The 15,840-nt window shown below is 41.8% G+C and overlaps 1 protein-coding gene across 1 annotated transcript in view; it reads left to right on the top strand.

The window, feature by feature from the left end:
* Window positions 1–15,840, top strand: part of LOC311233524 (uncharacterized protein) — a gene marked incomplete at its 3' end in the record, with an annotated part of 56,199 nt that overhangs the window by 7,576 nt on the left and 32,783 nt on the right. Inside the window, exon 2 of the mRNA XM_084320490.1 lies at window positions 11,242–11,343. Coding sequence (XP_084176616.1) covers window positions 11,242–11,343 — 102 coding nt within the window. The remainder of the gene's footprint in view (window positions 1–11,241; window positions 11,344–15,840) is intronic.

The raw sequence follows: 15,840 nt of genomic DNA, 5'->3' as shown, positions 1-15,840 counted from the left end.
GTTCAGATAAATGTAGTGAGTACAATATTTCCTTTGAAATGTAGTGCAGCAAAAGTACAAAGTTCTCTAAAATAGTATGCTACTACTATGTCTATAATGTGTAATCTAAATGATGTAATGGAAATAAACAGTTTAGAGCAGGGGTCAGCAACCTTTTTGACATGGAGTGCCTGTTTGAAATATAGTTGTAACTAGTGTGCCTCAACAATATTCCATGCATCGTAATATTTTTTTCTCATAATAAGGTATTTTTAATGATAATTTTTACATTATTACATCATTATTGTTATTGTTATTATTAACAATATTATTATGATGGTTGTATCAACCCTAAATCTGAGTTGGGGGGGGGGGGGGGGGTGCAATGCAGACAAACAGCTGCATACAGTGCGACCATTTCACTCACATTTGCCCATTCATTTTTGGACACATCACACACCATCGGTGTGTGTACTGTACGTGTGCTGTCATAGCTCCACCTACAGGCCTAATGGAGAACACCAGGATGTGAATGGAGGGTGAATGTGAGGTATATCGTGTAAATAAGTTTTGATTGATCGCAAGACTACACTGCAGTGTTGTCACGATACTGGAATTTCGACTTCGATACGATACCTTGAAAAGTATCGATACTTTCGATACTTTCAATACCAAAAAAAAATTATAATTTTTTTTTTATATAATTTTTTTTTTTTTTTTTAACAAATTTTGCTTTTGTTGCTGGTTGATTCTCCTCAGCTTCTCTCTGGTACTATACGAGAAGATAAATACACTTTTAAAACCCTTTGTTTATCTTTAGATCAGAGAGAGAGAGAGAAAGAGAGAGTGGCTGCTAGAGATTTTAGGTCTACTGAGCACACCTTTCTAGTTATGACCCAGAGAGAGAGAGAGAGAGAGAGAGAGATCTCCGGAGCTATGCTCGGAGAATTTATTAACGTTACATTTTCAACAACATTGCTGCTAATTGGACACTTCATGGAGGCGGGGTAACGTTGTGTCGAGTTCATGTGTGTACTGGTGTAGGATGGGCTCCGGCTCCGCTAGACCTAACGTTGGAAATGGGGTAGTTGTGTCGAGTTCATGTGTGTACTGGTGTAGTGGGCTCGGCTTGACGTTACTCCGTTTCCATGAAGTAATAGGTGGCCAGCTAGCTAGCATTAAGCTAACGGAGGAACGACAGCTAAAGTGCACTTTCTTCAACCTCGAACCTAAATTCCTTAGCAACCCGTGTTACCAAGTAAACAAATCACGGAACGATAGCCAGTTAGGCTGCACCAGCCTAGTACTACTAACGTTAGCTCCCAGAACGATAGCCAGTTAGCCCGCACCAGCCTAGTACTACTAACATTAGCTCCCAGAACGATAGCCAGTTAGCCCGCACCAGCCTAGTACTACTAACGTTAGCTGCCAGAACGATAGCCAGTTAGCCCGCACCAGCCTAGTACTACTAACGTTAGCTCCCAGAACGATAGCCACGACAGCTAACGTTAGCTAATAATAGCGTTGTTTACAAACTGAAGACAGGGCTGCGCTGCCCGGCTGTGAGGGGGAGGAGGCAGCTTGTGTCTGTTGCTGTCTGTCAACAACTTGCGGGAGCAAGCCAGCTGGTACCGATACTGCAGAAAGTATCGGTACTTCGGGAAATGAGTATCGAAGCCGTTTTAAATATTCAGTATCGATATGTATCGATACTTCGATATTTTTGACAACACTACTACACTGTAAAAAAAATAATAATAATAAGTTACCAGAACTTAAAAATATTGAGTTCAGTTACTGTGCATTAAGGTTTTCAGTTTTCAATCCATAATAAGTTAACAGAAAAATAAGTACACAACCACATTATTTCAACCTAATAAAACTATGTTTATTGTCATTGTTTTAAAGGGGAACTATTTTACTATTTCTTTCACTATTTGGGCACTTTTACACAATTCCTGTGAGTCTATGGAACACCTCTGTAATATATATATTTTTTTTATTCATTGTTTTGTATTTCTAATCAAGTCCTCAAAAACAGCATTTTTCTACCTCAAGATCTCGAGCTGTTTTGAGGCTGGGCTCCTAAACCACTGCGCGTTCTGGTTCGCCTGAACATTAACATGCAGCAGTGTCTTTGTGACATCACATATAGGGCACATTTTCAAATGACTCAGTTCAGTGAGGGTGAATATTGTGAGAGGAGAATTGGAAGAATGCGCCAATATGAGAATTTTGAGACATAGATCATATTAATATAAGTTCACATAGCTAGGAAACAATGCTAAACACTCAAAAAGGCCATTTATAAGATAGTTCCCCTTTAAGAACACAAGTTGACTTGGTAATACTCACATTTTGAGTTAAAAAAAAAAGGCTTTTAACATGTGCAATGTTCAATGAAATAGAAAAATAAATAATAAAAATGGTTGATTAATCCCACTGGTCACAATGGTGACCGTAATAATGTTTTTCTTATAAGGCTCTGCAAATGTTACTGAATGATGTAGCAATGTATTTCCAGCTAAATTGAAATAATAAACAAATAAAGGGTCTCAATTAAATATGTGGTAGTAAAAAGAACCTGTGGGAGGATTTCAACAAGATAAATGCGACAACAGTGCAAAATATTTCACTATAATATTTTTTTTTTACTGCTGCCCCCTGTGCCTATGCAAATGCCTAGGTGCCTAGGGTTACCGACCCCTGGTTTAGAGCGATGTATATATGCGTGAGATTATGTGGAAAATAAATGTCCCCCTTGAAGGTGACAATCTACTCATGTTTCTTCAACTGTAAAAGCAAGTCTGTTTCCTGTTCACATGCATACCTTTGTGTTTTCTGTTCCTAACTATCTGACATGCCACGACATGGAACCCTAATGTATGTTATTATTACCGATGTTACCCAGAGCCATTTATTACCAGAGGTTGGCCAGGTTGCAGTGTATGTTGTGGCCACCTTATGATAGTCATAATCCACTGACACTCCATAATTCCTTTTGAAGCCAAGTTAGCCAACATCTGGTAATAAATGGCTCTGTGTTAGCCCTGTATTGATATGTCAAAAATTCTAAATGGCTGCTGTAGTAGTAGTAGTAGTAGTAGTTTAGGTTATGTTAATAACCTTGGTTCTCTGAATTGACATGTGCTAGCTTCATTTGCGAGTGAACGCTAGTTTAGCTTACGTTTATTATAACCTAGATTCTCTGAATAACTGAATGCTTCGACTACTAACAGACGCAAGCTTGGGATGATATATGGTCTGCTAGCTTTAGTTGCCAAGTGTAACCAAACAACGTTCTCATTCCACAACTGGCTGCACCTACTCAAAACGTTAATTGTGCCATGGGTCACGACGGTTCCATGCTTGTTGTCATTGGTTTGTATGCAAATGTCGCACTGTTGCTCGTTCCCGACAGCTCTGACAGCCGAGTATGGTTATAGCACTCAGAGATTCTACTTTTAGCAAGAGTGCCACCTTTCTGATGGGTTTTCAATAGTAACTTAGCAACAACAACAGACCAGCGCTCTGACATGCTTCCCTCAAATGTTGCCACCTGAAAGAGCTTAAGTATTAGAACAACTGCAGTGAAAACCAAGTGAAAGAGCGGTATTAAGGCTGAAAGTATGCAGTCAAAGGGTTGTGGGGAACAGGTTATTGCAAGAGGGTCAGCGGTTAATCATTTTACCGCATCCCTAAATCATATTGCGATCCCAAAGGCGGAACAGACTAGGGGTGGGAATCACCAGAAGCCCCACGATACAATATGATCACGATACTTAAGTCACGATACGATAGTATTGCGATATTGCGGTATTTTGTTACCTTTTCTCAACTGCAAAATTTTTTTTTCTCAACTGCATACCTCATTGCACCTTACCCTAAGTTGTACCTCATGCCATTTCTGCATTGTACTGTATATTGTATTGTAACTCTGTTACAAATTATTTTCCTACTCTGTATTGTATATATGTATATTGAACACTTTTGTTTACACTTGTTTACATACTTTTGACTTTCTATTTTATACTTTTATCTAGCACACTCCCAGGAGCAAAACATAAAAAAGCATTTCATATAAAAGTATTCTGTATTTTTGTATGACAACTAATAAAGAAACTTGAAACTTAAAATTGCAGCCTGTTCATCTCACTTCAATCATTTTTATATCAGCAAAAACAAAACAAACTAAGAAAACAATACGATCATGTAAAAAGGCTTGGAAACTAGGTACTGATTGCTTAGATAAAGCATTATTTCCTGGATGCCTTGGCATAAGCCCAGGACTGATTTTTTGTTGTTGTATATATTCCTAGAAAGCCACTGCCACACCCGGGCTAGTTCAAACCAGTCGTGGTACACATTTGAAATAAACATTCTTCCCTGACAGACTTCCCTCCATGCTGCACATTCGTCTCTGTCTTGATCTGTTTGGTTCTTGGCGCTGGGAATACCTCACTCGTAATACAGTCTGCTGCTCTCCTGCGACTCGCACTGCCCTGGGCGCACGCTACTTTCAATGTTGGAACTCATTCACTCAGCCACCTGTTTGTCTAGGCCTTTGGGGTTCAGGGAAAAACTCAAATAAACAAGATGGTAAATACAAGGCTTTCTGGTCTCTCTCTCTCTAACCTCTAGGCCACTGCTGCCCCAGGTAGTTAAAACCATTTGGAAACACAATGCTTGCTTGGAGTGTTTTGAGAGGCTGAAGCAGACTGTCTGTGTCACATAGCATACCATGTGACTGATGCATTAGAAAAGTAGACTGAAACTAAGACTAGGGGCTGTCATGTGGCGGAAGAAAATGTATATCAGAAATTTCACTCCAAATGTGTTATGTTCAAAATTAGGGATGTCCGATATTATCGGCCGACCGATATTATCGGCCGATATCGGCAGTAAAATGTGATATCGGAAAATATCGGTATCGGTTTAAAAAAAAAGAAAAACAATAACAATATTTGTTATATATATATCCAGTAAAATTATTAGTTACCTGAAATTATTCAGTTTTTTGGGGGGGGGAAACCCTGCATATATCGGTATCGGTTGATATCGGTATCGGAAATTAAGAGTTGGACAATATCGGAATATCGGTATCGGTAAAAAAGCCAATATCGAGCATCCCTATTCAAAATGTATTACGTGCTCAACTGCATTCTGTCCACTTGTTGTATATAAATCAATGCTCATTGGAACTTATTTTCACAGACTTTTTAGGGTGCCTGTGTGGTTAAGCTGAACTTACATCCTTACTACGGTTGCCGTCGTGATGTGAAATTAGCAAATTTCCCATGACTAATAAACTCATGAAGGTATTTCCGGTGACAGCGGACATTTTACAAAATTATGCTCAATATCTGACAGAGTGCTTACTTTGATCTTTAACGTTATGCGGCTACATTGGTCCACTGTGTCTGTCCGTCTGTTTTTAATACATTTTCAGTGACTAGTATCCATTTGTTGGACAGACAGTTAGGCTACTGCAAACTATAAAATATATCTGCTGTCGGGCGGCTACGTGGCGTAGTGGGCAAGGCGCTCGCCACGAAATCTGGAGAGGCTGGGCTCGCCTGTTCGAGCCCAGCGCTCCACATTTGCTTTCAGTTTAGCTGGTCGTCCGTACTAATACACATTGGCCGTATTAGGGGGTGGGAAACTGATGGGTGGGGATCGGGCGTTGTGGACAGCGACTCCTACAGGTCGGTTGGTGCGCCTGCGCAGTAGAATCAGGAAGTGTCGGGGGCAGCGTGAGCCTCCCACGCGTTACTCCTCGCCACTGAGAGATCGAGCTGCGCAGGTGAAAAGATGCGACTGCTGTTACCTCAAGTACCGGAGGGGACTTGTGCTATGTATGACTTAGTCCACATTGCAGCCGGCTTGTGGGAGGCAAGAAACAGCGTTCGTGACAGGGGAGGGTTGAATTGGATGATACGAAATTGGGATGGGAGAAAAATATAGAAAAATGGGAGAAAAAGTGGATACAAAAAAAATAGATCTGCTGTCCGCACAGACACGTTCAGTTTATAATGTTGTCTGACTAAGTATTGATAACATGCTTAGTATTTTACAAATTCAAGTTTTTACTTAATGAATGTGGGCACTAATATGCGAAAATAAATAAATGCAGAGTAACACCGATACCACTGACCACAGTGGCAAGCCTAATCCTTTGGTTTCATAAAAGTGGTTAGTTGGTTAACATTTACCAGCCTTTGGCTGACCATTAACTTATTCAGCGCCAGCCATTATCCTTATCTCGTTCTAGCTAGGCCACGCTTTAAAAATAGGGGTGTGTCACGGGCCTCTCACGATAACACATTTTGCTGGGCGATTAATTGTCCCAGAAATTATTGCGATAAGTGATATTATTGCGGTTTTGAGAGAGTTTTTTTTGAGAAATATATTTCCCAAAAGTCTTCAATGAACCTTTTTATTTATTTTTTACTAATATAATGATAATAGCATAATAATGCAAGGAAACCGTTTCAACGATGAGGAGGAAGCGTCAAAGCCGTATATAATAGAATAGCCCTGCGGTGCGTAGGCACGACAGCGCAACAAAAAAATACCTGTTATAATAAATTAATTCATGTTTAACTTGTCCCTGTGTCCAGTCCTTTGACTAGCCACACCCGTTCATTGTAAACAATGATGCATGTAATTGTATTAACGTTATTGTGTATTGTAGCTATGTTATACATTGTATTTCGTTGGTTAGCTATTTAGCTAATGTTGATAGCATTGAATAGCATCAACGCTAGATCTACTTGGGTCTAAAAATAGCTAAACTACAAAGAACGCTACTTGGTTCAAAAGGAGCAACGCTGTTGAGAAATGTAGTTAAGCATAGCATTGCTACTGCCCAACATACGCATGGTGCTCACAGGAGCTCCCGTGCTGTACTCTAGTAACGCCAGCGGCCCGCCTCCCCACACGGAGAGTGACTGACGAGGTACTGGTTCCGCCTCATTAAAACAAACACTCAAATAACAATTAATCGTGCCCGTCAAAATCATTGCATTAATTTAAATTATCGGGCGATAAATTGATTTATTGCTTATCGCGACAGGCCGTCACCTTGTTTGTAGAGCTATATCTATATTCTATATTATAGCTATGGAGACAATACTATGGTCATTTGACAGTCAGTATCTTCCGTCGAACATGCACAAAAATAAAAAATAATTCATGTATACGTTCGCGCGTTATCCCATGGTTAATATTGTATAATTTCAGAGTGATAATCCGGGCTAATTCCTGAAAAGCTGAGTTATAGGGCGCTACGTGAATTCTGCTAAAAGCATTGTCGTTTCATCCCTACTTCACTACTATTTCCAATGTATATAATAGGTATTATGTTTCATCATGAATGCATGAAAGGGGGGGGGGGTCGTTTCTGATGCTTTGATTGCCAGTAACGGCATTAGTTTTGAACACCACACACGCTGATCAGCTGGATCGATATGAAATCATTGCAGGATCAAAGTGGAATTGACGTCAGATAGTCCTTACCTTTGATCGGGGCTATTCCAAAAAGAATATTCCAATTGTTTGATCACAATTTCCAGTATTGATGTCCATCTGGTCCACGACATAATCCGGCACAACACATGCATTGAGTGTCCTGGACACGTTTCAATGTGATCGAGTGAACCTCTAGGCTTCCCTGGACTGAAATTCTCCACCTGGAGGGGTTTAAATGTAACACACGGTCTTGGACAGGGTTTACTGCACTATCGATACTGCCACCTAGCAGGATCTGGCCGGTACTGCACCCTCGGGGTCCCAGTATGCCTTTTTTTTTTTTTTTTTTTGATCTTTTTCCCCCTCCATTTTCCTCCGATTTTCTCCCATCCCAATGTTAGTCGTATGCCAATTCCCAGTCCCTTCCTGGTCGCTGCGCACTTACCCCCCACAGTCAGATCATCTGGGAGAGTGGAGGCTACCACGTGCTTCCTCCGACACACGTCCAGCCAATCACCGCTTCTTTTCACCTGGCAGCGCGGATTCTCATCGAGAGGGCGTAGCGTGTGGGAGGACCACACTATCCCCCTCAAGTCCTATCCGCGCTTAGCAGGCGCCCCGACCGAACTGTAGGAGTCGCTGTTTACAACGACCCGGACCCACCCCGCCAGCTTCTCCCACCCTCTAATACAGCCAATTGTATTAGTGCAGACGGCCAGCCAAGCTGGTGACAACCCCGGAGCTGTGAGCTGGATTCGAACAGGCGAATCCAGCTCACAGCTCCGGGGTTGGTGACGAACGCAATCTCCGCTCGGCCACCTAACCGCCCTCCCAGTATGCCTTTTAACGGCAACATACAGGTCCGTGATATTGAATAGAATATTAAAATCGAAAAAAAGGAAAAACGATCCAAAAACGTATATATACGTGGTTGGCTGTGAATGAGTTAACACCCACAATAATACATCAGATTCATATAGCACTTTTCCAAATGCTCAAAGACGCTTAACTCATTCGGCGCCAGCTATTAGTTGGGGCCCGCTGTAGCTTGGCCGCGCTTTAAACGATAGGACTGCATCACCTTGTTTGCAGAGCTATAACTATATATTCTATATTATAGCTATGGATACAATACTTTGGCCCATTTGACATCACATATCTATCGTTCAATATGTGAAAAATAATAAATGTTTTCATCCATATTTTCCCGTGTTATACCGTGGTGAATATAAGTATGGTTTTAGAGCGGTCTAGGGTAATTCATGAAATGCTGAGTTATAGCCCTATACGTCAATTCCACTATAGACTTGCCGTGTCTTTCCTGTACACACTATTATTCCGAACCAAATCTATATCATGAATGCATGAAAGGGGGGGGGGGGGTCGTTTCTGATTATTTGATTGTCAGTAACAGCATTCGTATTGAACACTAAAAAAGCTTATCAGCCCAATCGGTATAAACACATTGCAGGATCAAGCTAAAATTGACGTCAGATCGTTCTTACCTGTGATGGGGAGTATTCCAAAAATAATATTCCAATTGTTTGATCGCCATCTGGTACATCCAATGTCCATTTGGTCCACGGCATAATCCACCACAACATATGGATCGGGGATATTTGATGCGCTTCAATGGAACCGGGAGAACGGCTGCCCTCGCCCGACAAGGAAACATGAAACTGGAGACGTTTGGCTTACACAGGCCAAGATACAACGTTACAAAGGGTGCTCGATACCGCCGTCTAGCGAGATGCGGCCGGTATTACACTTTGGCGACCTCAGACTCATTCCCTATGGCAGTGCTTCTCAAACTTTTTCTGTCAGGCCCCCCTTTGGCGGACCAAAATATTTTGGCCCCCCCCCCCCCCCCCCCCCCCCCCCCTCGCCCCAACAAAATAGTCATGAAATGGGCCATGTTTAAATGTATTGAAATAACACCAATATCGTGACCTTTCAAATTGACAACACCTTCCCTCGCGAGAGCCACCTTGCCTCGCTGTGATACAGCACTGCAGAATGGTCAGCTCCCATCTCCTCACACAGCGCAGAGAACAGGCGCGCTTTCAGGGTGTTGCAACTATTATATAGATAATATACATTTTCATTACAGACTCATAAAGTAAAATATAATACACACACATAGTTAATTGGTGATAACGTTTTGTTTTATTTGTTTTATTTACTTTAATGACAATGAAAGTGCAATGCTTGTTTGCCACCAAAAATAACACATTTGTCTTTCAGCACCACTCAAGAGTGGACAGCTCCTGCCAACGCAGTGTCTAACACCACAGCCGTGCTATATGTCGTGTGGCTCGTCAAGCACACAGAATGTAAAAAGACTTTGAACTGAACTGAACTGAACGAAAATGAACTGAACTGAACTAGAAATTGTATCTAATAGAAAATAAAAGAAATTAAGATTTGATTAAAAAGAAAACCAACGACTGGACATTCCTGTTTTCATCTTTGTAACACAGGGGTCGGGTTTTGATGAAATTTACCACGTTTATAACTTCTGTCAAAACCTCATTCAGCTCAGGGCTAAGCTGTCTTGACGCTGGCGCCTCTCTGTGAATTTACAGTGCGTCCATTGCGCGTTTGGCGAGACCCCCTTGATGAGCGCCTGTTGCCCCCTCCTTTTCCCTGCCATGGCCTGCGCACCGTCAGAGCAAAAGCCCACACAGTTCTCCCATTTCAGTCCATGTTCTGTCAGGTAACTGTCAATAATTTTGAAAAGCTCATCAGCTGTCGCTCTGTTTTTGACATATTTGCAAAACAGCAGATCTTCACTCAGTGACTGGGAATTTACAAAGCAAACATAGGAAATAAGCAAACAGTCTTTATTGCTGTCAGTCTTTGACAAGGCAACACGCATGTCATCCTCAAGGCTCAACTTGGCCCTATATTTTGTTTTCAGAGCTGTCATGGATGAAAAGCCAGCTTCACACAGATATGTGGTGCTGAATGGTATCAACACCTTAACTGCTGCATCATGAGATACTTGGTACTCAGCACCACACTCTGAAACTAGCTCTCCAGGTGGTATCAGATGAGATTTCAATGAGTTCTTCCAAGAGTTTGGATGGAGATGTGTCAGGAAGCTTTGTATCAATGTTGTCAATAACGTTTTTTTTTATCCAGAGTAACTTGGTGATCCTTTTCTGTGTTTTGATGCTATGATTTTCAGATTTTGAGAAATGGTCAAACTTATCCAAATATGGCAACAGATAGCACTTTAGTGATAATTTTCTGTAATTTTTTTTTTTTTTTTTTTTTTTAATCTCAAGGCCCCCCCTGTCATGCCTCTGCGCCCCCCCTGGGGGGCGCGCCCCACACTTTGAGAAACACTGCCCTATGGTAACACAGAGGTCCGTGGATGAATAATGAATAAAAATATCGAATAAAGGAATAAACGACCAAAACCAGAGAAAACGGGTATTGGTGCCCAACGCATGATGAGTTAACCCGGGATATCTCGGGTCTGGCGCCGAATGTGTTGATAGATCCTCTCTATTCATAAAGGTATTTTAATTGGCACATATTATTAATTAATTTATTTTACTAATAGACTCAACTTTTCTTTGTCATGAGCACCTTTTGGGTACTTGGCACCTTATGTAAAATAACAATTTGCCTCCCTTTCTTTCTCTCTTTCTCCCTCTCTGTCTCACTCTATCCCTCTATCTCTTTCTCCCTCTCTGTCTCCCTCTTTCTCTCTGTCTCTGTCTCTCTTTCTCTCCTCTCCTCTCTCCTCTCCTCTCTCATCTCTCTCTCCTCTCTCTCTCGCAGAACACCAACACCAGGAGGAAGTCTTCTTCCTCTGTGTTCAGTCTGCCAGATTCCAGTCCCATCAAGAGTCCAGAACCCAGTGCGGAGGAGGAGGTGGAAGAGGTAAGAACACACACACACACACGCACGCACGCACACACGCACACACACAAAATCGATCCACACACACACACACACACACACACACACACACACACACACACACACACACACACACACACACACACACACACACACACACACACACACACACACACACACACACACACACACACAAAATCGATCAACACTCGAACCTATTGCAACGAGTTGCAGATGATCAGGTCTATTGATCTTACAGACTTATGCTTAATTTTATTACCTCCCCCCCCGCCCAACTATGTCCCAGAGAGACGGGCACAGAGACAACGATGCATTTGGAGCTCAAGTCAATATTAGTTTATACATTTTGCAATAACAACTGCATGCCAGGAGGTTCGCTCTGACAGGTTACAGGTTGTTTTGAACCAGACAAAAATAAATAATAAAATTATTCATAAATTAAGTTCAATAAATGCATGATGTTTCCAAAGTCAACGAGTAATTGTGTTAAATAATCAGGATCTCAATATTTACCAAATATTGATCATTATTATGATTTCTGCCCCCGAGTGGAGGTCTTATTTTCTTTTCGGAGTCACACCCATAAACCCAGCTATTTCTAGTGAACTTTCCCTCACTACCTGAGAAGCCTTCAGTGTGGCCTAGTAGTACAGTAACATACACAACTACCATGCACTTTGTTCACGATCACATGTCCTTCGCTTTGTGCAACACACGCTAAACACCAGGGATGGGCATTTGTTGGGGCGTGTCTGCCTGGACTTCCAACAAGCCTCTGTTGTGGGTGAGGAGCGGCCCTCTAATCCAAACCTGCAGTTTCAAGTTGACAGCTGAACCTGGAGGCTGTGTGATTTATAGTGGTTGCTCTTGTTGTCTTTTCATGTAGGCTACCCTTGGCTTTGCTGGCTTCACAGTCTGGGCAAATGAACATAGACTGAAATTAACTTTAGATCACTTGTCTTAGATACGGATCCATCCAATGTCCCAGATGGCATCAGATTCAAACTCATTTACTCTTAACTGTTAAACTAAATGAATGTGTGCAAAATGGTTTGGAGTTTTTGTATGTGTTGGATTATGGGCTAAATGAATTAGCATTGTTTTTGGTGCCCCTTTAAATGTCCAGGTAGGGAAATGAGTAAACATCCTGCAGCTGACTGGGAAAATAGGCCTGAAAAAAACGGATCAAATGTAACTTTTCACAGCAGGGCAAACACTCAATGGTGGCCATTGTTGGAAAGTATTTGCTTGACTTCACTTGGTGCACCAAAAAAAAAAAAATAAATAAAACTATGTAAGTGTCCTGCCGATGCTTTTATACGGTCCAAAATACAATGGTGGACAATAGGTATGGTGTGTCCACCAAAAGTGGTCTGATGTATATGAATGCATGAATGAATGAATGAATGACTTTATTTGACAATATAAAAAATAAACATGTGACAGAAAGCACAGTCAGGATATACTGCCAAGGATGAAACACAAAAAAGCTCAGAGCTTATTTACATTGTGGTCCTTGTATGGGGGTAGGGGAGTGTGATGCTTAGACATGCATCATACAAAACATGACATCACAACACATCACATATACCATTTAACATTTATATACATAACAGACTCATACAACATGCAAGGGTGCCTTAAGCTAAGTGTCTAGGTTAAGTATAGTCCCTTTTGAGCCATGTCTTCAGGCTGGACTTGAATCTAACGGCTTTGTCTACGATTTTCAGGTCACTGGGCAGACTGTTTCAATAGACAGCTGCTGAATACAGAAATGACTCCTTCCCCATACAGCTCCTGAATCTGACTGGCACAAAGTCAGTTGAGCTGCGCCTAGTTGGGTATGCATGGGTGTCCCTGATTCGGTTGAAGTAGTTGTTGAAGTACACTGGCACTACCCCGTGCACTATTCTGTGAACTAGGCACATCCCTATCTGGTTTACTCTGGTCAACTCCTGAAAAGGGGGTCAATGTCAGACTTTGCAATCAAAAGTTAGGGGGCTAATAACCCTTGCCATAATTTCAGTGCGCCCCTAACTTTTGATTGCAAGGTCTGACATTGACCCCCTTTTCAGGAGTTGACCTAGAGCCCACCAAGGTCATGCATATCAAGTTTGGTCAATGTCAGACCTTGCAATACACTGTAAGGCACTGTAAGGCTCTAACCCTCCCCCACTTCCAGTGATGAAGCTAAGCTATGCTAACGGAGCGTCTATTCCCAAAGCTAAAATGCACGCACAGAGACAAAAAAGGTATGTATCTTCTTGTCTAACTCCAGGGAAGATGTTAAATAAGCTAATTTCCCAAAATGTTGGAGTTCCCCTTTAAGCCATCTCATGATCTCAAAGTGTGATGGGTCAAGGTGGGTTCGGGCAGGTAGCCTTAGTATTACCCTGATTAGCTTGTTTTGTGATGTCTGTAGTTTTATTTGCTGACTTTTGGGGGCACTGTTGTACCAGGAGCCACATGCATAGTCATAGTGACACTGTATGAGTGCTCCAGCAAGAATCTTCATCGCTGACTGATCTAAAAAATTCGAGATTCTGGCTAGGTATCTAGTCCTGTTATTGATCTTTGTAAGTGCTTGGTGAGCCATGCTTTCCCCTGATAAGCTGTTTTCCAGGACGCGACCAAGATATTTCACAGATGTTTCGTCTGTGAGAACAGTATATCCTATTCTAATGTTAAAACCTGGCGATTTTCTGAGCCTGACCTTTGACCCGAATAGAATGGACTCAGTCTTCCCCACGTGGAGGGACAGCTTGTTGTAGCCTAGCCAGTCGCTAACCTTCTCTAGTTCTGCACTCAATGTCTGCTCAACCACTTGTTTGTCTTTGTGAGACACTAACTAGTAAGGTGGAGTCATCCGCGTATAAAAAAAGGTCACATGAGCAAGCTGCTTTCAGGTCATTAATATACAGGAGAAAGAGGAGCGGACCCAAAACACTCCCTTGCGGGACCCCGCACTCTACTGTCCGAGGACTGGAGAGTACTCCGTTTATATCTACCTCCCTGTTAGGTAGGAACCAATACATTTCTGAGCTGCCTCATTAAAGCCTAGGGCCCTAAGCTTCATTAACAGGTTGTTGTGATCCACTGAATCAAATGCCTTCTGGAGGTCTAACATTACCATTCCACACAACTTTCCCTCATCTACCTCTTTCCGGATGTAATCTGTGAGGAACAGCAGGCAGGTGTCTGTGGAGTGGGACCTCCTGAAACCAGATTGGTATTTGTACATTAGGTTATTAGTGGAGAAATACATGTCTATTTGCTCATATACAATATACATACTATATCTATAGTATAGCTACAGTATCCTCATAGCATTTGGCTCAGGGTTCTGTTCGTGGACTGAACACAGGTTTCCTATTCATTCCTCTCAGTCCTTTGTGCTTAAGGGTGTGTTCTAAGTGTTCTAATTGGAGTCATTTTGCGTGTTACCTTTTGTGTAGTTCACTTCAGGCTCTAATCTCTGGTTTTGCATCAACTTGCCCCACATGCATCCAGTCCTGTAATACATCCCCGGAAGATGTTTGGAGTGCTTGTTGGTTCAGACTTAAAGCTCCAATCTGGGATCCAAATGTAAACAAATGGGTAGCCCCACTACCAAGAATAAGAAATACAAATGGAGACCCGTTTCCATTCATTAGTGTGTTCAATCACAGAGCTAACAGCTGGAGAACCTGAGAACTGTTAGGACTGTCTGACTCTTAACACTTTGATTGCCTAAGGTTAAATTCATGATATACCATCCGTTGCCAGCTCTATTTAACATGGAGAAGTTCCCCTTCTTTGCAGGGCTATAACTTTTTAAATTATATTGCTAGATTGCCATTATTAGGGCCCATTCAAGGTCCTATATGTATTGTTCATGGTGTAGCAACGTTAAACTTTTTCATTCACATATTCATACTAAAATATGGTCTAAAGTATAAGTATGTTTTCATCTCTTTCTGCAGCTTTCTCCAGAACGTGATTTATAGCCCCAAATGCATTATATTGATGATGAAATACAGTTTGGTAGGAATCTGTGCGAGATCAAAAATTTCAATTGGACGTACTTCTAGAATTTACTACACGTCATCTGATGTTGACCGGATGGGCGAGGGGGCGTTTATAATTCCGTGGGCAACGTTATACCATTCATCTAATGTGGGTCATATGTTCATCATAGCAGTTAGTAAAGAACACGTTAGAATATAACGCTAAAACTCACCCCAGTCTCCTCGGGCCGTTGGGCGATCAGCGTGGAGTAGACAGTTTTCAATTATGGGATGTCGAAATACCGGATCTATTTCCAGGTTGTATAATAGTATATACGTCCAAATCATGTTGTTTTTTCGAGTTATTTCCACCGATCGTTGTTCACTGTGTGAAGACTGAGTCTCTCTAACATTAGCGAGTGCCCGGACCACATATGGAGTGAGTCCTGCCGGGTTAAAGGTTGACATCCGGTTTTTCGATCTGCCGATCGGCCACCAGATGGCGCTCTTG

The sequence above is a fragment of the Notolepis coatsorum genome, assembly GCF_963971535.1.
Source record: "Notolepis coatsorum genome assembly, chromosome: 8".
Classification (NCBI taxonomy): domain Eukaryota; kingdom Metazoa; phylum Chordata; class Actinopteri; order Aulopiformes; family Paralepididae; genus Notolepis; species Notolepis coatsorum.
Note: the sequence above shows the minus strand (reverse complement) of the source record. Positions and strands in the feature narration are given on the sequence as shown.